Source organism: Rattus norvegicus, chromosome 18, assembly GCF_036323735.1.
Source record: "Rattus norvegicus strain BN/NHsdMcwi chromosome 18, GRCr8, whole genome shotgun sequence".
Taxonomy (NCBI): domain Eukaryota; kingdom Metazoa; phylum Chordata; class Mammalia; order Rodentia; family Muridae; genus Rattus; species Rattus norvegicus.
The window spans coordinates 53,883,637-53,910,088 of record NC_086036.1 but is presented as its reverse complement, the minus strand read 5'-3'; the positions used below and the strand labels follow the sequence as shown (position 1 = coordinate 53,910,088).

At 45.4% G+C, this 26,452-nt stretch overlaps 1 protein-coding gene across 1 annotated transcript in view; it reads left to right on the top strand.

The window, feature by feature from the left end:
• Window positions 1-8,096: 8,096 nt before the first annotated feature.
• Window positions 8,097-26,452, top strand: part of Fbn2 (fibrillin 2) — a 205,796-nt gene continuing 187,440 nt past the window's right edge. The window contains exons 1-4 of the mRNA NM_031826.2: window positions 8,097-8,350; window positions 9,198-9,280; window positions 13,786-13,884; window positions 17,006-17,101. Coding sequence (NP_114014.2) covers window positions 8,097-8,350; window positions 9,198-9,280; window positions 13,786-13,884; window positions 17,006-17,101 — 532 coding nt within the window. The remainder of the gene's footprint in view (window positions 8,351-9,197; window positions 9,281-13,785; window positions 13,885-17,005; window positions 17,102-26,452) is intronic.

Here is a 26,452-nt window from a genome sequence, read left to right as displayed (position 1 = left end):
CCCACCAGACCTCTAAACTTCCTGGGGTCTCCAGTCTCTTGAGGGTTAGGTGCATCTTCTCTGACTGAACCCAGACCCGGGAGTCCTCTGCTGTATATGTGTTGGAAGCCTCATCTCAGCTGGTGTATGCTGCCCAGTTGGTGACCCAGTGTCTGAGAGCTCTCGGGGGTCCAGGTTTAGACTGCTGGTCCTCCTACAGGGTTGCCCTCCTCAGCTTCCTCCAGCTTTTCTCTAATTCAACCAGAGGGCTCAGAATCTTCTATTCATTTACTAAGACAGAAGCACCCTAAGACAATCTGAAAACATCTTATAGGTGAATGCCAGCAACAAACCATGGAACTGAGAACAGGACCCCCGATGAAGGAATCAGAGAAAGGACTGGAAGAGCTTGAAGGAGCTCAAGACCCCATATGTACAACAATGCCAAGCAACCAGAGCTTCCAGGGACTAAGCCACTACCCAAAGACTATACATGGACTGACCCTGGACTCTGACCTCATAGGTAGCAATGAATATCCTAGTAAGAGCACCAGTGGAAGGGGAAGCCCTTGGTACTGCCAAGACTGAACCCCCAGTGAACGGGATTGTTGGGGGGGGCAGTAATGGGGAGGGAGGATGGGGAGGGGAAGACCCATATAGAAGGTGAGGGGGAAGGGTTAGGGGGATGTTGGCCTGGAAACCGGGAAGGGGAAAAACAATAGAAATGTAAATAAGAAATACTCAAGTTAATAAAGATGGAAAAAATAATAAATAACAATAAAAAAAAAGAATTAGGTGACAGCTTCTTCCACCTCTGTCATTTCCCGAGAAAAGCCTGCTACTGCTACTATTCAATAGCTTTTCTCCATTGGGTAAAGTCAAACGTCTGCTGAGTTCAAGATATTCTTCTGTTTGATTTACTTTTTGATGACTCCTGGTATCGATTTAATTATTTTTACTGTGTTTATGATTTACTAAGACTCTTGAATTTATCTGTTTATGTTTATTACCACACGTTGGGAAATTCTTGATACTCTCTAAATGTATAGTTTCAGAAATTCCACTCTTCAAACTGAAAGGTCATTCATTGACTGCTGTTCCTCCACAGCCTGAACAACTCAGCAAGATTCTATCTAAAAAAAACAAAAACAAAACAAAAAACATATTAATTGGAAAGAGCTCCATTCTCCAGCATTGCAAACAAATAATACCACTTTGCAACATTTTTATTGCTGTATTTTTTCATTTCTTCTTCGTACCTCTCTTTTTAAATCTATTCTCGCAAATACTCACTGAGGCATTTTTATCGTGTCTGCTTTGAAAACACTGTGAGGCACATCTGTATCCATGCCATCTTGATGCTGGTATGTATGGATTTTCATTTCCCATTTGTATTTATGGTTTCCTGAGTTTTGCAAAGTGAGGGATTCATATTATGAGATTTTTATATACTTAGTCTATTTTAGTCAGCCTTGGGAGGGAACTCACTCATTACAGTTCAGTAGTGACGGAAGTCCAGTTTCCATACTTAGCTTCCGTTGACATTCTTCAAGAAAAGGAGTACACTATCATTGCCAAAGAAGAGTAGAACACAGGATTCTCTTTGTAGCTTATCAATATCCTCCTAGCTGGGAAAGATAGGGGCACTTTACTACTGCTCACCAGGATGGTAGCATGATTAGATAGTCCACATAGTCAGAATCCTCTACTGAAGTGTCTCACATGTCATCTAATCAGATAGGGCCACCTCAATACTGAGACTAAATGCATGGTGGTTTTTCTGGATGACCTCAAAGTGAATGGATTGAAGCATGCCTAGAAAACTAGCCAATCATGACTTACTTCTGCTTGGGCCTGTGAAGTGTTTATTGAAGAGATTACTAGTGAGGCAAACATTGGAATGGTGGAATAGATTCAGTATGGCCAAGCACCATTTCATTAGCTGGAGACTCAAGGCACAAGGAAAGAAAGAGGAGCCTAGCCTTCTGCTTCATCCTTCCGAAGCAAGGGACAAACTGGAAAAGTGCTATGAACCAAACACAATCTAGAATCACCCGAGAAGGAAAGCTCTATTCAAGACTGAGTTCACCTTTGGGTGGGTATAGTGGGAATTTTCTAAATTGGATTGATTGGGGTAAGAATGAGTGTGAATGACACCATTTCAGGGGCTGAACCTTGGACTAAATGAAACAGAGTGTAAGTTGAACACTAGCAGGCATGATAGAAGGCATCACCTTCTGCTCTTGATTGTGGATGTGATGTGACCAGCTGCTTAAAGTTCCTGCCACCTTCACTTCCCTCCAAGGATGGTCTGTAACCTGGAATAGTGATTCTAATGCATCCTTTCTCTGCTAAATTCCTTTTGTCAGGCGCTTTACTGCAGCAACATGAAACAAAACTAAGATACAAATGCTTGAACATTCTCTCCCCCTCCCCCAGCCTCCATCCTTCCCTCTCTAACTTTTCATTCTGCCCTGGCAATAGTCCTTTGAGGTTCACAAGCCTTTGGCCTCCAACTGAGACTCTACTTTTGACCTCCTTTGTTCTATGGCTTCTGGCTTCCTGGGATGACTCAAGTTGTTGAGTTCTCTGGATTTTCAGATTGCAGAAGAGGCTTTTCAGTCCATGTTTTGTAAGCCATCCCTCTTATAAATACTTATCTACATGTATACTACTGTTAATTTTGATTCCAGGGAGAACCTACTAACACAGGTTGCAAGTCTAGTTTCTCCATTGACTTGGTAAAAGGGTGACTACACTTGGTAAAAGGGAGGATTGGCAGTCACACTCCCAACTGGGTCTCCTCAGATGCTATTTAAGGTGGGAAGGTCCCTTTGTTACAGCCCAGTGTGGGTGTCAGTTTTCCATCTGACCTCTGTTGGCATACGAGTAGGGACCACAGTTGATTCTGTGATGTTTTACTTGTAGAATAGCTGTTATTTAAAGGTTTGGTCCTGCTAGGTTATCCTTTACTGGAGACAGCAGGTGTTCTTAGAGTCTTTCCTGAGTCCATGTTGTTGGCATTTCCAAACAACCAACTTCTCCTGCATCAGGCATACATGAGGCACCCATTTCCATGTAATTCTGGAGGTACCAAGCTCACTACGAAGTCTATCTTATGTTTTGAGTCTTCCTGGGCATAATGATTCTTCTTTCTTTTGCTTAAATATATTTAGCAATGGTTAGAGAGAAAATTACATCTAACCCACATTTTCAAAACCCAGTCTTTATTTCATTTTTCTCTAGTGGTTTAATTTAAATTTGAAGTATCATATCCAATCACAAAAAAAATTTTTAGTTGGTATAATATTAACAACTATGTTACCTAAATCAAATATGCCAGTGATCAAATATGCCAGTAAACCCCCATTCAAAACAGAAAATAATCATTAATACATAATAGTTTTCAGATATTCTCCTGACTATACAAAATGTAATTTTGCACTTCTCATGTGCATATAGAATTCCTAGGTATGATACTATTATTTTCAGTTGTTGAACCAAAACAGTTCTCTTTCTTCCCACTCCTGTTACCTACTTGAACAAACCTGGTCATCTGGTATACCTCACCTCCTAGCTACAGTCATGTTATGTTTTATGACACTAATAGTCCTGCAAAGCAGAAGTTAAATAAACAGATATGAATATATTCATGTTCAATGTTTTTGACATTTTTAAACCAAAAATATCCAAAGAGGTCATCCCTCTTACTCTACCACATGGATAGACCCACACTGATTGGTTTTATCAGTTTTCATAAATTTGTAGTTATTATTCTGTAAAATGTTCCCTGATTCACTTCCCCATAGTGGCGGACTTCCATAGGGTGATATTCCAGTATTTATACTGAAGTTGACACTGATCCCACTTGGTTCTGGGACACTAACTATATCCCTCATGTTTCTCCCACACCACTATGCACGGTCTTGTTACAACAACCATAATAAAAAAGACCTCACAGTTTAAGCAGCCCATTAGTTTATGGATCACTATTTCAGCAAACTTTGCCAAGTGGTGTTACTTTTTTCCCCCTTTCTGAGGTTCCTACACTTATTATTTACCTTTCTTGGAATAAGCACTTTCTCTCACCCTTCCCAGCGAAGGTAGAATCACTGTTTATCTTCTGAAAGTAATGACCTGAAGAGACTGAACTTCCAAACTGACTGGCTAACCTTTTTGAGTATCCTTTGGGGCTCTTGATTATTTTTATATTCTATACATCTAAGTCTCTTTCCCTATAAAGCAGAGTAAATGCAGTGAGCGGTAACCATGCCAAAGCCCAATGTCTTGAAATTTCCTCCATAGAACAAGTAGTCCATCACTTTAGGAATCAGCTTGACTCAGATCTTAGGAACATGGACAGTAACTTCCTGATTCTTTATCAGATAAAACCTGAATGAGTTCTACTCCAGTTCCCAAAAAGCCCTGCCCCACGACATCACATGACCCAGGCCTCTGCTGTTCACATTTCCCTCAACATTTTGGCTCCCATTATTTACAGCATTTTTTTTTAAAAATTTAAGTGTGTGTGTGTGTGTGTGTGTGTGTGTGTGTGTGTGTGTGTGTGTGTTGTGTGTGTGTATACATATTCGTGCCACAGTATAAGTGTAGGGTCAGAGAGGTGGTTCTCACCTTCCCATCTGTGAGGGCAGAATCTCTCTTCTTGTTCTCCTGCTGTGCTGTGTTCTATAGGCTGCCTGGTGATGAGTTTCTGGTCGATTCTCATGTTCCTCCCTCTCAACTCTCCGTAAGAATGCTGTGGTTACAGATGTGCACCACTCCACCTGGCCTTTACACGATTGTTGAGCTTGAGTTTACGTTCACAAACAAAATTTACCCACCTTTCTTCCTTTCTCACACCGTTCCACTGAATGATATTTTAGACTTCTTTATGTTTTTTTTTCATTCTTAAAGTATAGTTCGCTAGAGACTCGCTGTTCCAAATATGGTCTTGACTACCCGCTTACTCTGTGCCTATGTTGTAGATGCCAGCCACTTATTTTGCTTGGCTTTTAGTTCTTTTACATTTTAATTATTGTTAATTACATAGGTATGTAGATGGTTTCAAAACTATAAGAGTAGGTGAAGCTTCCACAAGGCTTTCTCCTGTATTCCCTTTCCCTTGCATTTTTGTTGTTTGACTCATTCTTCTATTACAGAGCAATGCACAGCACAAACACAGACAAAAGGCAGCATGCAATGCGAAATTACGTATCTTACATTTGAAATAATTATCGTAAAGTAGTTTATGAGATCACCATTTTAATCATTTTGAGAGTACAGTTCACTGGGATCCCTTGTACTTAAAACTTTTTCAAAACCCGGAACTCTGCAACCAGAGGGCAATGGCTCATCGTTCCCGCCGCCCTCCCCCTAGTTCCTGTCCAGTTGCCTTCTACTTTGTGACTCAATAAATGGCCGATTTTGTCCCATGCCTTGCAGATTTTCCCTTGAATCCTCTTTGGTAGATGCGGCTCAATAGGAACACAGTGTTCCTAATTAATTTTTCTTATATTTGCATAGCATTCCATGGAATGAACTAAGTATGTATGTGGCCAGTTCTGTATTGATGAAACACTTACATTTCTAGTCCTTTGCCGTTACAGCCGTGCTGCAATGCCTAGCTTAATGGATCCCTCATTTTGTACTTTTTTCCAAGTATTTTTTATGCAGGCTCCTAAAAGCCGCATTATGGAATGGAAGGGTAAAGGCATAGGCGAGTTTAGAACATTTGGGCTTAATGAAATGAGCAGAAATGAAATATGAAGTCTTTTGAGTATTAAACGCGAAGTCATAGGTAACAGTAAAATGCTTCTTTAACTCATGAGATCACTTATTTAGCTCTTTAAATAATTATTTGTTCGACTCAAAATTCAGGGGAAAAAAATTACCTCTCTAGCTGTCAGTGTCCCCTCCCCCCCAAACCGTGGTGGCTCCTACTTTTTCTTCTGCTCCTAGGATGCTGTGAGAAGGGCTACTTACTACCTGAGAGTCTTTGTCTGCCAACTACAACTACACTGGGGAAATAAAGGAGGGAGGTGTGCCAATTCTCCAAGAATTTTTGGCTGTCAAATAGCACATCTGGACAATTCGGGCTAGGAAAAACAAGCAAGCACACTCGTTTCTTTTAAAGTAAAGCTCTCTAGGCTGGAATGAGCCGGACACTGTTCCCAAGAACTATTTCCTAAACTGTGCTTGTTCATTCCTGGTTTTCAGAGGTGTGTGGTCCCCTGGCCCATTAATTCCACTGACTAAGAGATGGCAAGGGATTCATAGAGACCTCCTGAATTCAGGGCCACCAAAGACCCCAGAATCTGGCCGAGAGACACCCTAAGTTTACAGACCATTCATTGCACCAGTTGCCAAGTTTAATCATTAATCAGACGGGGTTCAAGACAAAAACCAAAGCCACGCCCAATCCCATTTACCATCTATGTGGACGAGCGACCCCCAACCCCAACAACAAACCATCCTGTTTAAGGACCCAGGCAGAGTTCTGCCAGGGGTCACACCTGAACACATCTCCTCTAAGAACTCCTCTAGACTGTGGCGCCAGCGCGTGGCCAAGTCTCCTTCCCCGTGATCTGAATTCCTTCTGTACACTGCAAATGCAGTACAATCTGGAAACATCCAGCCCCTGTTTGTTCTGCGGGTTGATGGTGTTCCTGGTGTGGGTAGCAGGGCGATCCAACTCCGAGAATAGAGGGTGCGATCCAGTGGGAAGGTCTGTCCCTGGCCATCTGTGAACCCCCACCCCCAACCTCGCATCAGAGTCTTGACGCCTGCTGGAGAACTGGGTCCCTTACCATGCTGCCTCTGTCCCACTGGGACGCTCAGTAGCACCCTCAGGGACCCTTGTCTCCAGTCCTTAAGACCTGGAGCTCTCAGGAGAAGAGGCAGGGCGCCGCTGCGGGGTCTTTTCCCAATCTGGCCGCTGACTGCCCCCTCCCCCGCCGTCTGCTTGCTTTGTAAGGCAGTCAAAACAGAGCTAGCGGCCAAGGAGCGGGACGGGAAGCCCGGCCGCCTCGCCCCTCCAGCGGGCCCTGGCCCCCTCCTCTCCGCCAGGCCTGCCCTCCCCTTTCCCACTTCTCTCCTCACCCTCACCTCCCCCATCCCCCTCTCATTTCCTCTGGCACCCAGGCTCGCAAATCCCTCATCCGAAACCCCGCTTCCAACCTAGACTGGGCACTCAAACTCGCTCCCCCCTCACCTCTTCTACTCCCCAATCTCAATCTCCTCCGCTCCCTTCGCCCTGCCCCCCTTCCTGCCTCTACCCCTCCCCCATCGCCCCCCCCCACGCCTAAAATCGCCCCCTAACATTGTCCCCGCCCACCCCGCGACGCCGGCCCCTGGGTCCCGGCTGCGCTCCACGTGTGGACCGCTGCGCCCCGGCCCCCTCTGACAGCCGCCGCCCGCCGTCCCGCCCCGCGCCCCGCCGGGCCTCTAAAACCCCGGCGCCGCGCCCTCCTCCGCGGCATCTTCCCCGGCGTCCAGCCTCCTGCCCTCCCTCCCGCCAGCCGCTCGCCCCGGCCCCCGCGCACCTCGGCCGGGCTGTGCAACCACCGCCCGCGCCTAGCTGCCCCAAACGAGCCCCGAGGAGACCCTCCTCTTCTTTTGGGGGTGACTTTTGTTCGCTAGCCTGCTTCCTTTGGTGACTTCTGCAGCTTTCCAGGATCTGTGCCCGGAGCGCACGGGAATCCGCTCAGCCTCTGCACACCCCCACCCCCTCCTTTTTTTTCCCTTGTGAGGTCCGCTTTCTTTGTAACTTTATGCCGCGGCTGCTCCGGTTACTTTTGTAATTTCCCGCCCCCACCCGCTGGCGGTCCTGAAGTCGCTCGGGGCAGTGGCCCGGGGGATGCAACGTGGACCGCGCGGGACTGCCGTCTGCACCGCCGCCGCGCCTCGCAGCCCCCTGCGCTAGATCCCGCGCCCCGCGCGCTGCCGGGCAGGAGCTGACGCTGCGTCCCGCTACAACAGGACACCGCAAGCCAAGGGAGTCCTGCGAGCTGACGAAGGGTGGTCAGACCCTGACTTTATTTTTTTTCCGGGCCGTGCGGATTTGGTCTCGGACAGTGCTCTCCCCGCGGGCCTCATTCCGCGCGCTCTTGGCGCCGGCGATGGGGAGACGGCGGCGGTTGTGTCTCCAGCCCTACTTCGTGTGGCTGGGTTGCGTGGCGCTCTGGGCGCAGGGCACAGATGGCCAGCCCCAGCCTCCGCCACCAAAGACGCTCCGGCCCCAGCCGCCCCCGCAACAGGTCCGGCCCGCAGGAGCGGGCTCCGAAGGTGGCTTCGCGGGGCCTGAGTACAGGGACGAGGGCGCGTTAGCGGCGAGCCGGGTCCGCAGGCGAGGACAGCAGGAAATACTCCGAGGGTAGGTGGGTGGCGGGGTGGCTGGCTTGTGCGAGGACCTAGACTTCCCTGCTCTTTATTCCACGCCCTCCCTGACTGTCTTGCTAACGGGTAGAGCCACTGGCCTCTCCACGAGGACCTTAAAGACCCCTGAGCTCCAGGAGCGCCTCTGCCCCCGTTTTTCTCCAGAAAGCCTCAATTCCTCGTCGGAAAGCCCTCCCTTGGGGGCTTCTGCTAGCTGGCGAAGGGGAGTCCAGCCTTCGGTTGCGGTTGGCAGAGCATGTGCAACGTCTGTGGCTCTGGGAAAGTTTCTCATTGTCAGACCCGAAAGCGGGCATGGGTCTGCCCTGCTCCGGGGGCCCCCCGGAGCCTGCCTGCTCCCCACCGTCGGGGGCGCAGCTCTAGAGCCTTTTGTTTGAGGACGTGTGGAGGGAGGGTAGCGGCTGGTTCTCTAATTGCCAGCTCCAGGACTCCACCTTCTGAGTAGCCTTCCTTGACACTTAAGAGCCAGGGACAAAGTTGATCTAGGAGGAATGGGTTTGGGAACAAGGGCAAGGATTTTTGAACGGAGTGCCCCTATTGTTCTCAGCATCCGGATGCTAGAACAGTAGTAAATTGTGTGTTTCTCCTTTCTTTTCCCGGTTTAAAAAGGCAAGCAAAAGAGAGCACATGAAAGGGCACGTTTAGAGGTTCGGACCCTTCCCCATTCCAGCCTCTAACCCATCTGTTTCCCAAACCCCAAACATGTGAAGTAGAGCTTTGACTTGTTCGTCGTCCCGACATCTACTCGCTCTGGCTTTGCTTACGGAGGCATTTTTGTATGACTGCATCCATCTTTACGTGTGTATCACCTTGTTTGTCCCCTGCAGGCCCAACGTGTGCGGTTCTAGATTCCACTCCTATTGCTGCCCGGGATGGAAGACGCTCCCAGGAGGAAATCAGTGCATTGTCCGTGAGTGTTGGGCAGGGCACACAGTCTAGGGCAGCAGCGTACTCAGCTCCATTTCAGGGCTGACCTTACATTCAGTGTTTGAACACTAGGTTGCCTGTAAGAAACTGTGGGTCACACACAACTGTGGTAATGAGAGCTCAGTGGGGGGGGGGGGGGGGGGAAGGAAGCCGCATCAACTGAGACTTCACTGACAGAAACGTGGGAGGCAGATATCGATGAAGGTTTTATAATGCTCGATCAGGTGTTTGTGTTTACCATTTATGTGTATTGATACAAACGGAGGGGGGGCTTTGTGTTAGAACAATTCTCTAGATAACTGAACATCACCTCTTCTTTAAAATTCCAGGGAAGACCACAGTGTTACTATGGTCATGCTTGGACTCTTAGGTTTTGGCCAACAGAAGATCAGTCTTGAGACTTTATATCACATTCTCATCTCTGGGCTGTTTCAGCAGCCCCATGGCAAAGATTTTAAAAGGAGTACTCTCACAGATTTTAAATTAACCCAAAGTTAAAAGAATTTTTTGTTTTGTTTTGAAGAGAAAAATCTAAGTTGTTTGACTTTTTTTGGGGGGGGGGTGAGGGAACAGTTAACTTAGAATTCCCACAGATCAGATCTTACAGTGGACAGTATGTTTTCTCAGATGTGACTCTTACACCTTGATAACGTCTGTGAGTCAGAACTTACAGGTTGGGATTATTAGCAACAATAGCAGTACTTTTCTTAAGATTCCAAAGTGCATATAGGCAGGTCTTCAATTTCCAAGTGAAGAGCTCATTAGTTCCTTGGGTTATGATCAAGGACCCTGAGGGGTCTTATTTCAGAGTCTCCTGAGGCCTTTCCCTGTGTGTTTATGTAGCACAGACACATTTGTCCATTCTGGAGGACAGCCAGGTCACAGACAGCACATGCATTCACAGTCCATCTTCACTTTAGACTGACCTTGATGCTCTTTAGTGGAAAGATAATTATGTCGCTGTGAACAGCAAAAGGGCAAGCTACCCTAGGCAAGGGTGCTGCAGGCATGGTGGCATTTTCAGCTCTGGATTTATTGGTTTTGTGGGTTTGAGACAGACCCTACATGCTATTTCTGTTCTTTAAAAGGACAGAAGTCTGAAGTTTTATTGTGAAGATTGGTTTTCTCTCCCCCCCCCTTCTATTCAAAAATCCCACAACCTCTAGTAATCAAACAAAAATGAGAAACAATCGCCATGTCCTTTCAAGGGATCGATTTATAAATATTTTTAAATACATTCCATGAATGTATAGGGTTTTGGCTTTGGCTTTTTAAATGATGTTCACCTGCCTTCTCTCCAACATCTCCAACACAGAAAGTCCTATGTGAAATATTTACGGAAGGCTCCTTACTCTCAGGCCACTGGGGCAGTGCTGTGGATTCCTGACACCAGCAAGCTCTCCCAGACTCTGGGAACAGCTCCTGCCACTCACCACACACCTGCCACACTAGCTGGGAATGACTTGGGCCCCGGGGAAAGTCTGACTTATTGAGCCGGAGAGCAGCCAAGGAGAAGGGATAGGTTTATGGTACGCATTGAAAATCCATAGAGTCAGGTTTTATTGGACCAGTAAGGAATGGGAATTCCAGAGAGCAAAGCCTTCCAGCCTACTTGCTATAGGAGTGTATATATGGCCCAGTGAGTGTCCGCCTTAACTGCTCTGAGTCTTAGACTATCATTGTGCCATTTCCTTCAGGAGAGTCTTGTCACCTGTGTTTCTTCTACTTGAAATATTTGGATGCTAATGAGTTGCATTAGGCAAACCTTGACATTATATCATATCTCCAAGAAAAAACACTTATGATATTTATGTCAAGTATAGCTAAGCCATATTTATTATTAACACCTTTGGAAAGCAACTGACATTCTTGAGAGTATAAAACTTGGGCACAAAAGTCAGCAGAGAGGATGTGCAGTGCAGTGCCCTCCCCCATGCACGAACCTCACCTAATTTTTAGAGACATTAAATTCAGTATTTCTGATAGCTTCACATCCCAAAATGGTCACATGTGAAGAATTAAGGAAACTAAAACCATTGCAGATTTAAAACTAGGAGTTTCAATCACTGAATAATTTTTTTGATAGTAAGTATTTCTTCATGGAATTTACTTATATTTCATTACAAAACAAAGACAAACTCTGAGGTGATTTGTAAATCATAAGAGCAATATGAGAGCCAGTGGTTAATTTTCTCACACGTTTACATCTCTGCATCCTTTCTATGCAGAACAAGCTCCAAAGTTTAATGTTCGCCTCTTAGCAGGCGTCACACAGGAAGCACTAAGGAAATACGTCTATTATTTTAAAAGAGTGATGCCATGCGTTATGATTCCGTTCTCTTTTTCCTTAACGGTTATTTAATTAGTAGTATTTAAAGACGGGGTCTCTAGCGAGTCCCCTGGAATGGAACTAACTGTGTGGAGCAAGTTGGCCTTGAACTCTTGGGTTCTCTCTCTGGCATTCAAGGGCTGAGATTACAGGCTTGAGCCACCGTGCCCAGCTGTTATTATTCTTAATTGTGGCTTGAAATGTCATTGAAGTACTTCCAAGTTTCCATGTTTGTTTCCAAACTGACTTTCTAGCTTTCCTTTAAAAAAAAATTCAAGAGAATTATCTTAGAACATGGAACAGTGGAGGAAGAGTTGCCTTTACTTAGGAGAAAGTATCATTGGAAAACAGTGGGATTGGCTTGGCGTCGTGGCATTTGAGAGCTGAAAAAGACAGCTATAGAGTATTCATGTAAATAAAATAAGTAAATAAATCTTTTTTTAAAAAAAAGAACCTTCCAATATAACCCCTTTAATTTATGTTTCTAATGAGAAAACTGAGCCGTAGAAGTTCTGAGTGTTTCCTGTGCTCACTGTGGCTCCTTGGCCAGGTGAGAACCCAACCTCACATCTCGTATGCATCACATTCTAAGCACCAACCCATCCACCGTCTCCAACATCTCCACACTCCTAGTATTTACATCCTGTCTGCCACTCCTTCCAACACTGCGAGGCTTAATAATTTTGATGAAAATGGAGCAGTTGTAAGGAGACCTCAGACTGAGACTCACACAGGGAGGAAGGGGTTCATTAATCTGACTTCCTCCTGTCCTGTGTGCAGTACACGCTGAAGCATTGATAGACAGCCAACTGTCCAGGCCCCACCCCCTTTAACCCTCTTTGGTTTGAGACCTAGATGGGACCTTCGTCTTAGCCTAGATTCACCTGCCCGAAGGGACCTTTGAAATAAAGCTATTTGAGTGAGCGTGTTTCACTGAAAAAAAAAATAGTGATCAGAAATAAATACATTTTAAGTATTCTATGGTGGAAGCCGTTTTCTTGCTTTTTTTTTTAAGTCTTAAGAACATAATTTTTTTTTTGCAGTGTTTTCATTCAGGAGAACTTGTTGAACACTGTTCATATTATACAGATGCTAAAGGGGATCTTAGAGAAGGAAAGCAATTACTAAATTGGTTTGCTCCTGGAAAGAGTGTTCCTCACACTATTGGAGGTCCTCGGTCTTTTGAAAGCATTGAGACCTCTCTCTAGATTCGTATTCTTGTCACAATTCTTACACATTGTTTCAGGACATCCCACACCATTCTCCTCTTCCATGCATCCAGAGACAGAACAGATCAGCACACAGCCTTTGTGCTCAAAGAGGGAATTCAGCTGAGGATAGAGAGATAAATCTGTCAGCTCCTTAATGGCCTGGCTAAATTTGGGAGACAGTTCCTATTCCAGAGCTCTTGACTGGAGGTTTTGAGTATCTGTGGCATGTGCTATGTCAGTGAGCCTATTATTCTTGGCTCAGATGACCCTCTTGTTCACTAGAGGTCACAGCTGTAGGAAGAAGCTTCAATCCCCACCCCTGTCATAAGGATTTTTTGGAAGAGCAGAAATGGACTAAGTTGCATTGGTAATGTAGCAGAAGACTGGAGGAAGGAGAGAAATTATGAAGGGGGACAAAATTGATGATAGGGTGAAGCAGAAGCCAGCTGGGTTGGACTGTTCAAGGAACCTGATGTTTGGCCAGTCCGTGAGGGCCTGGGGTCTCCGTTTCTACCAATTTTACATTCTTACATAGTGGGCTGTATTTTCTAAGACGTTCATTCGGTCTCTCTGGTTTTCCTTCCCACTGCCAGCTCCCTAAGGATCTAGACTTCCTCCTTTGGTAAACGCTGAATTCGAAAGTTTTCAGTTTTGAATTTGTTTTTTTAAAAAGCAACTTTCATTGATAATCAAGTTAAAGAATTGGTGTTAAATTAGTATGATAGAATTTAAAAGAGTTATGTTGGTACATCATCACAAGGAAACTGTAAAGCTTAGTGCCATGTCTTTAGTGGGTGATTTGGTTCCTGCTGAAAAGTCAGACGTTTCGCCAACATTCATTCCATGTCCTAGTTTCCCAGACCTGTGGCTTTAAACTATGGCTTCCATACTGTCAAGCTCGGTGGAGGGTGCTGACACTCATTCCCTCTTGTGTTGTGCTCTCTGCAGCCATTTGCAGGAACAGCTGTGGAGACGGATTCTGTTCCCGCCCCAACATGTGTACTTGTTCCAGCGGACAAATATCCCCGACCTGTGGAGCAAAATCAAGTACGTTCCCTCCCTGGGTCTCATTCTCCTTAAACTCGTGAAGCAGTGACAAGTGTCCTCCTCAAATAAGATACGGATTGGAATGGTTCTCCCTATCCAGGCCTTGGCTGAGTTTTGCACTAAGACCATCTTGGTGCCTCAATTGTCACCTAATCATCAAAGGAAATGTGTGTGGGTAGTGGGACGGTTAAGATTCCATGACGTAATTCTTCACAGTAGCTATAACTTCCCGTTACTCGCAAGGTTCTATGTGCGGTGTTGGCATGATTTCAAGCCTCTCGCCACCATTATTTGATATCGATAAGATCCTATTTTGCAGAGGAGGGAAGTGAGGCACATAATATATTTAATAACTACTGTCCTGCTTAGATGTCTAGTGCTGTGATAAACACCATGACCAGAAGCACTTTGGAGAGGAAAGGGGTGTTTTCTCTTACAACTCCCAGGCAACATTCTATCACCAAGGGAAGTCAGAGCAGGGACTCAAGGCAGGAACCCGGAGTCAGGAACTGAGGCACAGGCCAGGGCAGAATGCTGCCTACTGGCTTGCCTGCATGACTTTCCTAGCTTCATTCTTTACCACCTGGAGCCATCTGCCTAGGTAGTGTAGCTCATAGGGTTGGGCCCTTCCACATCAACAGTTAATTAAGAAGATGCCCTGTAAAGTTTCCCATGGGCAATCAGATGGACAGGGTATCCCCAGTTTGTGTCAGATTGACAAAAGAACCAGCTGACCCATCTAAGGTAACAGACTTGAATCTGCTGACTCAGGCTGACTCAGCAGGTAGCCACACAGTAGCCTGCATTTAGCGCCTTTGGTGTACAGTGTTGCAACCTCAGGCTAGTCTCAGCTATGGGAACAGAAGGCTATAAGAATGACAACAGATACTTAATAAAATACTGACTAAATACTTTATATATATTAAGCCATTTGTCACACATACTAATTTTCAACAATTTCATGAAGATAACTATAACGGAAGACTAAGAATATATATATATATATATATATATATATATATATATATATATATATATATATATATATATGACTCTTTTTGTTGAGACTCTTAAGTCCAAGACTGACCTGTGTAAGGGTTTAAGATCACACTGGATAAGACAGAAAGAACACTAAGTAAAGCAGAAATGATATCGCTTATTTAACTGCTCAATATCTAAACGAGGGCCTTAAATCTGCCTTTTAAAATGAGTATGAAATTGTTACACCTTAATCGTTCCCTCCACGAGTTTCTTGCTCAGCAAGGGTGATGTAGAACCTGTCTCATCCAGGAGTAAGAGTCAAGCAATTACATGCCAGTGTGTTTGTCGTCTGATGGACCACTGACAAGAGCCTCTGGGTCCACCAATTTCAATAGTCTATGTTTTAATCAGTGATTTGAAACTTATCATCGAAACGCACTAAGACAGGTTGTCTGCCGGAGACCTTTCCTCCATGCCTTCATTGTCTAATTCTCGATTTGCTCACACCCACCCTTGGCAATACCACAAAATACAAACTAAAGAAATACCGCTTCTTTTTTTTTTTCAAAATAGTATTTTTGTTGATTATTTGGGGATTTCACACAATGCACCCTGATCACACTCACCTTCCTGTCCTCCCACCCTTGTGGAGGACACCCTTGTGACCTCCCCTCAAGAAAGAAGAAAAAAATACAAAGTGCAATATTGCTTCTTAATGCCGACCTGAACAAGGAACCCTATACATGGTACCGTGCTTAGTCTGGAATCCGCACACACTCATTAGAGAATACCCAATTCCTTTCCACCTGGAATTTTCTAACTCTTCCAACCTTCATCCTGTTCGAACTTGTTAGAGCTTTTTAGCAGTATATATATCACTAACTGCCTGAAACACTTTCTAGGTATGTGTGTGTGTGTGTGTGTGTGTGTGTGTGTGTGTGTGTGTGTGTGTGTGTGTAAGAGAGAGACAGAGACAGAGAGGAGACAAAGAGGAGACAGACAGAGAGGTGGGGGAGGGAAGAAGAGGAGAGGCCAGAAGTTAACCTAGGGTGTCATTCCTCAGGTACTGCCTACCTCCAAAGTGAAACTTTTAATTCATGACTGACCACACACAGTCTACATGTCTGCAGATGCTTCTGCCTCAGCACGTGGCCACATCTACCTAGTGCTTACACAACTATAGTTTTCCTTTTTCCATGTCACTCTTTAAATATGTGGGTTCTACTAGGCAGTGCATTTCAACTCCACCATTTTGCTTTCCGTGGGGTTCAAACCATCCTCATCTTTCATCAGGCTCCCTTGCACCTGGCATCTTTAAATCCCTTTTCTACAGGACAGTTCCTCTTTTAAAATCAAATATCTTCACTTTCTTTGATATATTTTCCTCCCATCTGCAATTGGAGCATGGTAAACCTTTGGCGGGCAAGGAGCCCCACCTTATCTGGCTGGCCTTGCCTGCCTCTCCAAGACACCTTCTACACCAGTTCTTTGGAGGAAACCCTAAAAGCATCCTAGGATCTTTAGAGTTTGTGTTCTTATCCTTCCAAAGTGACTCTTTGCCTGGCTGATTCTCATCTTTCCAAGACCAGTCCACATGTCGCATCAAAGTGGGCTTTTCCCGGTGGCTGTATCTAAGTTCTTAATTCAGTCTAGATAGTTCTCCTTTGTATTGTCTTTCTCCAGACAATTAATCACAATTTCTCCTAACCCTGTATTCTAACCTTGGGTTTGGTCTGTCTCCCAGTTGATATGAAGGTGCCGTGAGGCAGGCGAGAATTCTACCACTGAACCACCAATGCCACCTGAAGGCGCCATGAGGACTGACCTAAAATCCATGCCAGCATCAGGCCCATGGTCCTGCTCTCTAAGTAGATACTAGTCTCCCATATGCCCGGAACTATGCTACTAACAGCTTCTAGTGATTTCCTTTGACACTGTAGTTTATTTTAAATATATACTAAGTCACATGTCCTAACGGGTATAGGCACATGTGTGGACTCAGTGAAGGAATAACTTGGTTGGATTGTTTGCATTAGTAGAGTGCATTTGCCATCAGATTGGACAGGTAGTTTATTGATGTATGTGCTCATGGATGTAATTTGGTGACTGGTGCCTCTCTTTTTCTTGCTATTCTTCACAGTTCAGCAGTGTAGTGTGAGGTGCATGAACGGTGGGACCTGTGCGGATGACCACTGTCAGTGCCAGAAGGGATACATCGGGACCTACTGTGGACAACGTAAGAAACCTCAGAAACAACTTTACTGTAAAACCGTGACTTAGTGGCCATTTCACTTTGGTCAGAACATAAGTTCTTACAAAGCTCATGCTTGGGCATTGGAAGAGGTCATTTTATACAGTAAGTCATAGGTCACGATTGCGCCTGGATGAATTCTTCTATCTCAGTAGTTCTTTATGCTTTACAATATTAATGTTGAATACTAGTGATGTGCTATCAAGTTTAGTACTTATCATGGGTATTAATGCCACAAAACAGATATGTTCCCGAGGAAAAAAATACTAAATGGTGCTGGAAATCTCTACAGCTCTCTTCCCAACCTTGTTTTAAGAATCATTCAAAATCCCACGAGAGCCAGTTTCACAAGCTGTCGTTTGTTCAAATGTATTGAATAGCAGATATAGAACTATGGAATTATTTGAAGAGATCAGATACCACTGTGAAAGAAGAGGCTTTTAACAAAGCTCGCAACTACTCACCCACCCTGGGGATTGAACTCGGGGTCTTGTACATCACGTTATGACTGTGCTCCATCCCTGTGCCAGGAAATAAAACTGTCTCCAACTGGGAGAATCACACACTGATCAAGAAATAGTCCTGTTTGGAGGAGGGTGTAGACTGTAGCTCCAGGGCTGTCACACATCCCTGGGGAATACAGTTGGCTAATGTTCACCAAACTGGGACACTGTTCTGAGAGCTTGTATGGTTTTTGGTTTGTTGGTTTAGTTTTGTTTGCAGTACTGAACGTGAGCCTAAGTCTTCCTGCATGGTAGCCAGGCTTTCTGTACCTGAGACATAGCTTTGGTCTTCTTCTTACTTTTTAATTTGAGGCAGAATCTTGCTAAATTTTCCAGGCTGTCTTTGACCTCACCAGCTGGCCCAAGCTGGCCTAGAACTTGGAATCCTCCAGCCTCAGCCTCCTTAGCAGCTGGGGTGAATAGACCTGCTCCACCTGGCCCAGACAAAAGTAGCATCATGTTAAGTACATATGAAGAACATTAAAGAACATTGAATCACACATGAAAGATCATCCATGTTACTTCACTCATATTTCATGTGAGCCTAAACTCTCCATGGCTTCCTTACACAAATTCCCAAACTATTTCCAGCCTAGGAGAACTGGTGTTAAGTGTGCATGCATATCTACTTTTAATTACATTCATGATTTTTGCCACAGTTTAAACTGTTTCTTGATAAACACCTATAACACGGCATTTGTCTCCTTCAACACTTGGAGTTACAGCTCGGAGGCACTGGTCCACTCTCAGTGCACGGCAGGCATCTCCAGGGTGTCTGTACTGTAAAGCAGGAGATCTGAGCCTGAGATCACTGTCCTCATTTCCCTCTCACCCAAGTCCTGGCATGGGCCTTGATTGCTCTAGTTATGTCATAAAGTGTAGTCAGAAGGATCTACCTGTAAGCACAATATTTGTTCTCTTATCATGGGCTCAATTTACTTAGCCTGATAATTCCTGTTTTATTCAAGTTATAACATGTATCAGAATTCCTTCCACATGAAGGCTGTATTACTATCAGGAATTCGTTCATTCATCTGTCTATCAGTCGGTCTGTTTCTCCCTCTGTCTATCTATCTCTCTGTCTCTGTCTCTCTGTGTGTGTGTTTCTGTGTGTCTGTCTTATCTGTGTGTGTGTCTGTCTGTCTGTATGTCTCATGCGTATGTCTCTTGTGTGTATGTCTGTCTCATCTCTGTGTGTTTCTGTGTGTCTGTCTCATCTCTGTGTGTGTGTATGTCTCCCCCCTCTCTCTCTGTGTGTGTGTGTGTGTGTCATTGTTTACACATCTGTTGATGAACATTATGTTCATTCAACTTTTAGCTATTATGAGTGATTCTGTTGCAAATGCTATTTTACATGTTTGGGTCCTGATTTCCATTCTTTGGGATATATAACCAGAAATGGAATTGCTGGGCATAGGGAAGCTCTGTTTTTAGAAGAGTTTGAGGAAAAGCTATACTGGTTTCTGTTATAGCTGCAGGAGTTTTTCTTGACATGATGCAGAAGGGCCCGTGTTACGTTGCTAACACTTGGTGCTTTGTTTTCCTTTTTTAATGAAAACCGCTCTAATAGATATGAAGCAGTGTTGCCCTGTGGTGTTAGTTGTTTCTAACATTGTCTTCTATGTATAATTGTAACTTCCTGAACAATGATGTAACGGTGTAAGGCAATCTCAAGAAAATCAGTTTATAGTCCAGTAAAGGCAGGAATAGATCAATTCAAAGAGTAGATAATACATATGTTAGTATTTGCTTCCTTTGTTACAAAGACTGGACTCTGGCACTATGTAAAGATGGCGACAGACTTGTGTTTTCTAAAGGAGAGTTAGGGGGACATAGGAAGATAGGAAAGCCAGATCCTTGTGAGGGTGGCTTCTTGTTCCCAGAATACATTGCAAGCAGAACCTGCTTGGGGCCATTATCTAAACTGGACCGATATGGGAAAAGGAAGGGGCCCTTTCTTAATCATCTTAGACATTCAGCCCAGGATCTGTTTAGCAGAGCCCCAGTATTAGGGCTCCTCCCAACCAGAAAGGGTGTTTTTGCTTTCAAAAGCAGCTCAGTGTTCTGTCTTTCCTGGATGCTCAATTCTTTGTTCACCCCGGGGAATGAACAATCCCCTAGATGATCAATGACACCCCGTTGATGATCAGTGACACCCCATTACAGTACATGGGAAATCTCGCTTACTCAAGGTTGCACACCTGACCAAAAATCAGAGAAAGACTCAGAAGTGGCTGCTCTCTGAGGGCCTCTTCCTAGAGAGGGGAGCACTTACACACATAACTATCAAGGAGGGAGCTCCCACTCAGTCATCATGAGGGCTAGCATAAGGAAAGGAGACTAAGGGATTGGGCGCCATCATATCAGGATGTTTAGGTCTCTTTTGGCTAGACAGATATTTCTCCTTGGAGATAGTAGAAGCTTCCGTTGCAGCCCCTAAGCCAAGAGACAGGGCATGACAAACCCCAAGGAACCGATTGTCTTCCTAGAGAGGAAGGATCGGGAGGATTTTTCACTCCACATGCTTGGGAGAGTGCAGCATGTAATTATTAAAAAAAAAAAAACAATCCACAGGAAAACAATCCACACTAACACCGCCTACTCACTGGCCGCAGCGGTCTCTCTGCCCCCATGGCTAGCGGTCCATTCAATTTCCTGTGGTTCACTAGCAGCCGAACCGCTCACATTCCCAGTCTTAACAGCTAGTCTGCCACAATTTGCTCTAAACCCGGAGCCCTGTATAAAGAAAACACCAGAGGCTTGTAATGTATCAGTCAGGTTTAGAACAGTAAATTCTCAACCCACAAAATGCCCACACAAAGAGCTCAAAGGTCAACTGATATTGGTGCAAGCTGCCCACCTAGATTGGATAGATTGCTGTACATTGCTCTATTGTTCTTCTACCTGTGGCTATTTCAAGCCGCCATATGCATCCGGTTCGACTTCCTCTCCTGTAGGTTCCATCTCGTCTCCTTGTCTCCTCTCTGTCTCCCTCTGTCCGTCTCAAAAACTCTCAGCCCGCCTTCCTTTTCCACTGCCCAATCACAGGCTCTAATCGTTCACCTACCCTCACCTGCTTACAGGTGACACTCTACAGGAAACACCCATGGAGAAGGTCACTGTGCTCAATGACTTTTTACTCCATGCCCAGCTCTTAGGTCCCTGTGCCGTGAGTGACTCAAGGGTCGGCACCTGCTCATGGGGGGATGGGAAGACTTGGTCAGTTCTATTTTTGAACCATCCCAGCGGGTAGGCAAAACTTGAAGTAATCTTGAAGTTTCTGACGTGGAGTAAAAAGGTGTTGTCCAGCAGGCTGTAAGTTGAGGTGGAGCATGTTTGAAATTCAAGTAGAGGTTCTGAGTGAGTGAGGGGGACTGCTCTGTCTCTGCATGGTCAGTCTTGTCTGAGGGATGACACTCTTTCAAATGTCCCCTGCATGCACACACCCTTTCTTCTGCCCAGGATCCACCATATTTCTGATATATATATATAAAGCTCTTTGCTGACCTTGTAGAAAACCCAGGCTTCTGGAGGTCCACAAGCTGATGGGGGAATTGGGGAGAGAACAAAGGAGGCACTGGCTGTGGAGATCCAGAGGTAAAAGGCTTGTCTACCTGACAAGGCCCTGAGGTCCATTCCTAGCAGCACAGCAGTCAGTTATGGAGGAAAGACATTTACGAGGTTTCCCAGCTATGTGCTTCTGTCGCTAACATAGCTAGACCCGATTGGCAGAAACCCAGGTTCAGGTGCTAGACCAGCTACCGTCCATGGCAGCTCCAGGCAAAGAAGGAAAAGAGTCCTTGGCTGGAGATGAAGTCTCTACAGGTCTTAATGCCTGGCCTTTCTGCCTGGAATCTTCAAGCCTTTCTGACTAATTGAGATAGAACATTCCCTCCTGCTACTTGCTTTCGTTCCTGCTCGGTTGTGCCTCCTTTGTCTTGTCTCTCTCTACTTGCTGTGGCATAAACAGTCAAAGGGAAAAAGCATCCTGGTGTTCTCTAGAGATGGGGTGTCTGTGTAAGTTACTCACCCTGAGTGCGTTTCATACTTGCCGACAGATTATAAAATTAAGGAAAAAAAAGAAAGAAAGAGGTTAACATGAATGTCTATTCCAGACGTGTTTTCGATGGTACATCTTACCCAGGCTAGATAAGATTAAGGTTTTATTAAGGTCACGGGGTACCAAAGAGTCGTCATTATCAGCAGAGACAAATGTGACCAGGCGCTGCCCTCTTCATGGCCTCCAATGAGGAAGGCGCACCTGTGCGAGTTGGTAATGAACAGGCACCTACTTTTCTCAGGGTTGCTCAGGACAAAAGGGACAGGAGATGGTACATCTCTGGTGCAGCCTCTGGAGAGAGAGACCAAGGGGAACGTCTGGAAGATGTCCCAGTATATTTTCTTTTATCCTTTGTTACCCAGTGGTGACAGTTTTAGCATATCTAACCAGATGAAAGACATAGGTACTTTTCCTAGTTCAACGTTCCGCTCTGAAAGGGAGAAAGTGGCATTTTCTTTAGAACCACTGAGTAGAGCAGGGCATCAAGTGTTTGTTTAGAGCCCTTCTTAGGGCTGTCCTTGCCCTGGTTGTTTTCAACCTGGATTCAGTACTCAGGTATACTTAGGGTGTATAGAACAATAGGAGGGTGTCTTGTCTGTTTCTAACACACAAAGGGTAAGCTCTGGAGTGAAAAGCCTCTCCTTTATAGACGAGTGCTTTGATCCCCAGCCGGCCCGCTATCAACCTTACTGACGCTGTGCTCTCTAGTTGGAGAAATCTATTAAGCACTGAGTTCCCAGCCAGGATACATGTGAACAGCTCTTTCCTGAGTCTCATAAGATGGAGCCTTCTGTCTGCTTTTGTCACAGGGACAGTAGAGCCTACAGTACAAGCAAAACCTTACCTATAAATCCAGTAGTTGCCAAATGAGGTGAGGGCGGTAGCTGGTGGACAGGAGAGACAGGAAGAATTTAAGATGACATTTTCATCTAAGTTGTCTTGTAGGAAAGGGTGGTACACCATTGAGAGTGAAGAAGGAGATGCCGATTTGCAGCTTTTGAACCCAGAAAAGCCCTTGGAATACGATGTTTGGTGATAGAAGGGCCACAAAAACACTTAAACTGTGTTAAAGTCTTGTCCAAAATGTCAGCAGCGCTCTTTAGGAATGTCACTGTGTGTCCTTCCCTCTGCATAGCACAGAAATACTGCATGTTTAGGGAAGAGGACAGCCAGGTAAATGAAGAAGTGAGAGTCTAGCTGGCTCATTTCTTGTCAACTTGGCACAGTCTGGACCCATCAGCGAAGGGGGAACCTCGACTGGGGAGTTACCTCCATCAGATGCTTTGGCAAGTCTGTGGGGCATCATTGACTGGTGATTGATAGGTAGGGTGCAGTTCACTGTCAGAAGCGCCACTCCCCAGGGCAGAAGGTCCTACGCTGTATGAGAAAGTGGGCTGAGCAAGCCAGCAAGCAGAGTCCCTTGATGGTCTCTACTTTGGTACCTGCCTGCAGCTTCATCATGGATCCTGAGGGCCATTTTCCACTGGTGGGTTTTGGTCAGTGTTTTACTATAGCAATGGAAATGCATGTTGTGTTTAATCCACTGGAAATGTAGGTAGTGAGAAGGTCCAGGATGGGAGGAAAGGGAACGTGCACTTTCACACAGGCCACAGTCTCTGTGATCCTGTGGGAAAGTGTTCTGGACACACCGAAAAGCCAGTTGAGAGATGCTGTGGCAGACATAGACTCCGTGGACTTTGAAGACAGCCACAGAACCTCTGGGGCCGGAGTAAGACGAAGACAAAGGAAAATGGCAGGAGACAGATCTGGACAGGAAGGTTTGGCTTAATAGGCCAAGGGAAGAAACTTGAATTACCTCTCAGGCATGACGGGGAAATGATGCCTTCTGAATGGTCAAGTGTCTCAGTTAGGGTCACTGTTGCCGGGATGAAACACTGTGACCAATTTGTGGAAGAAAGGGTTTATTTGACTGAAGATTCTAACTCACAGTTCATCACTGAAGGAAGTCAGAGCAGAGACTCAAATAGGGGAGGAACGTGGGGGCAGGAGCTGATGCAGAGACCATGGAAGGCTTCTGCTTTCTGACTTGCTTCTTATGGCTTGCTCACCCTGCTTTCTTATAGAACCTAGCACCACCATCCCACACAGCACTACCCACAGTGGACTGGGCCCTCTCCCATTGGTCACCAATTAAGAAAATATCCTGCAGGCTTCCCTGAAGCCTGATCTTATGGAGAGATTTTCTCAATGGAGCTTCCTCCCCTCAGAAGACTTTAGCTTGTGTCAGCTTGACATAAGACTAGCCAGCACATCAAGTGCTATGACCTGATTAACATTGTTTACAAAGTCGCCATGGATGCTATGTTGATACTGCTTGTGAGGGGGGCAGGAAGGAAGCGGAGGAGGGGATGGACACATGGCCACCATGGCAGCAAAAGCGCTGGTGACAGCACAGGTCACACTTGTGCTTTGGGAGTCGTTTGTGGTCCAGGTAAGATGGGTTGAAAAGAAAAGGAAAAGGCAGAAGTTCCAGATGGAGGATTATCAGTGGAGCCTAGCTGGCTGGTAATAGAGTTTCCTCATGTGGGATCAGCTGACAGTGAGGCTAGATGGGCAGAGACTGGTGTGGATCAATGGTTGTGCCAGGTCTAAAGATCTGTTGGACTTCCAAGTGTACACAATTAAAAAGACAGACATCAAGACAGAGACATAAATTGGATGTACTTGGATTTAAAGTTCAGTCATAATAGTTTAATAGACAATAATTAGGATGTTATAGAAAAAAAAAACAGACTTGAAGTCAGAGCCTTAGGTGACCTCAGCATTTTGATATCGACAAGGGGAAAGGGGCATGAAACATGGATGAGGAGAATAGGTTGAGATCAGGCAGGCCTGATACCCTGGAGGAAAAGTCGCGGTATCATCTTCTGCTGTCCTTAACATGGTTGAGAATGATATTTTTATGTGATGTGTCTGCGTAGAAGTCACAGCCACATGCACTTCTTCCCTGTGAAGCAGTACAGGCGTCTGTCTCATATCACGTGGCCTCTCACAGAGCAGGTGCCAGGGTCATGGCTACCGTGAAGTGTTCTCTGAGTACCCAAGCTCCTCCAGCAGGTGAGCATGCTCTGTCCCTCAGGCTGATGCCGTGTGGCGCTCTTGTTGCAGAGCTTGCTGGCAGCTTAGACAGTAGCTTCTGCTTCTGTGGACTCTGCTCTCTCCTCCCTGCCCTGCGCTTTGGTGCCCTGCTAGGTACAAGCCTCTTCTGAGTGGGTGGCCGGTATTTCTTCTAAGGTAAAAGTTTGGGTGTATTCAAGGTCTTTCCAGCAGTATTTCAACTATAAAGTACTTTTTCCAGATTCATTTATCATAAAAATATTAGTCTATAAAACCATACTTCACTCAAAAGAAGAAAAGTACCCTCTCCTTTGAGTGTTTAGGCTCCATTTGCACTTTCAGTATATCAAGTCTCCTCCTTCATGCTTGGGTTCTATAGCAAAATAAAGTGGCAGCTAAGAGTACAAAACAGAGGCCATGTGTGGGGTGCATGCTCTTAGTCCCAGCACTTTGGGCGGAGAGGAAAGCAGATCACTGACTTTGAGGCTAGGCAGGACTATAAATTGAGGCCCTGCCTCAAAACAAACAAACAAACAAACAAGCAAGCAAACAAGCAAACAGCTTCCCCTAAAAAAAATCACCCCAGGAATATAAAGAAGCCGTACTATATCTTTGGCCTTCCGTGCAGGTTTACTTAATCACAATACGGTGGGTGGGCTGGGGACCACCAGCTGTTGTGAGCAGTCATGCTGAGATCAGGGAGGTTAAAATGCTGGAGCGGAAGGCAGGGCTTACTGCTCCTTACACCGTATGCCTGGCAAAGTGGCAGAAAAGGTGCTGAGAAGGGCTGTCACAGGGCAGGGTTCCATCAGTGACCACACTGCATGGAGGGCGGAGCTTAAGTCCAGCTAATTGTTCCTCTTATGTGATTGACAGGCCTGGGAGCAAATGACTTGCAGTGGGTCTAAGCCTTTCTGTTCCCAGGGCCCTTATCAATATTCACAGTGTCAGAAATTTGACACGGGAAATGTAAGAACTACTTGCTAACTCATTTCATTTGGGGTCATGTTATTTGGTGTCAAACCATGTTATATGTCCACATAAATATTTTTATTGGATATTTTTTTATTTACATTTCAAATGTTATTCCCTTTCCTGGTTCCTGTCCGTAAACCCCCTATCCCATCCCCACCTCGCCCTGCATCTATGAGGGTGCTCCTGCACTCAACCACCCACCCCTTCCTGCCTCCCCACCCTGAAATTCCCCTTCACTGGGGGGTCCAGCCTTGGCAGGACTAAGGTCTTCTCCTCCCATTGGTGCCCAACAAGGCTATCCTCTGCTACATATGGAGCTGGAGCCATGGGTCTGTCCATGTGTACTCTTTGGATGGTGGTTTAGTCCCTGGGAGCTCTGGTTGGTTAGTATTGTTGTTCTTATGGGGTTGCAATACATATTTTTATGAGTGATAATTATACTTTCTAAACCTCCAAACATACTGTGACGAAATAGAGACGATTAGTCTGACCAAGACAGGTTAGGCTAGGGTTACACTGTAAGTCTCTGTCTCTGCAGGAGAAGCAGAACCCTCACCAGGACTACCTTCCGGTTTGGAGAACTCCAAAGTTAGCCTCCTGCTTGCTTATAGGACCTAGTCATGGGCAGACAGAGTCTCCCCATTTGTGTCTTTGTGATTTGAGGGAATGTTGTCCATGCACCTGGAGGACAGAGATTGTCAGATACCTTTCCCGGCTCAT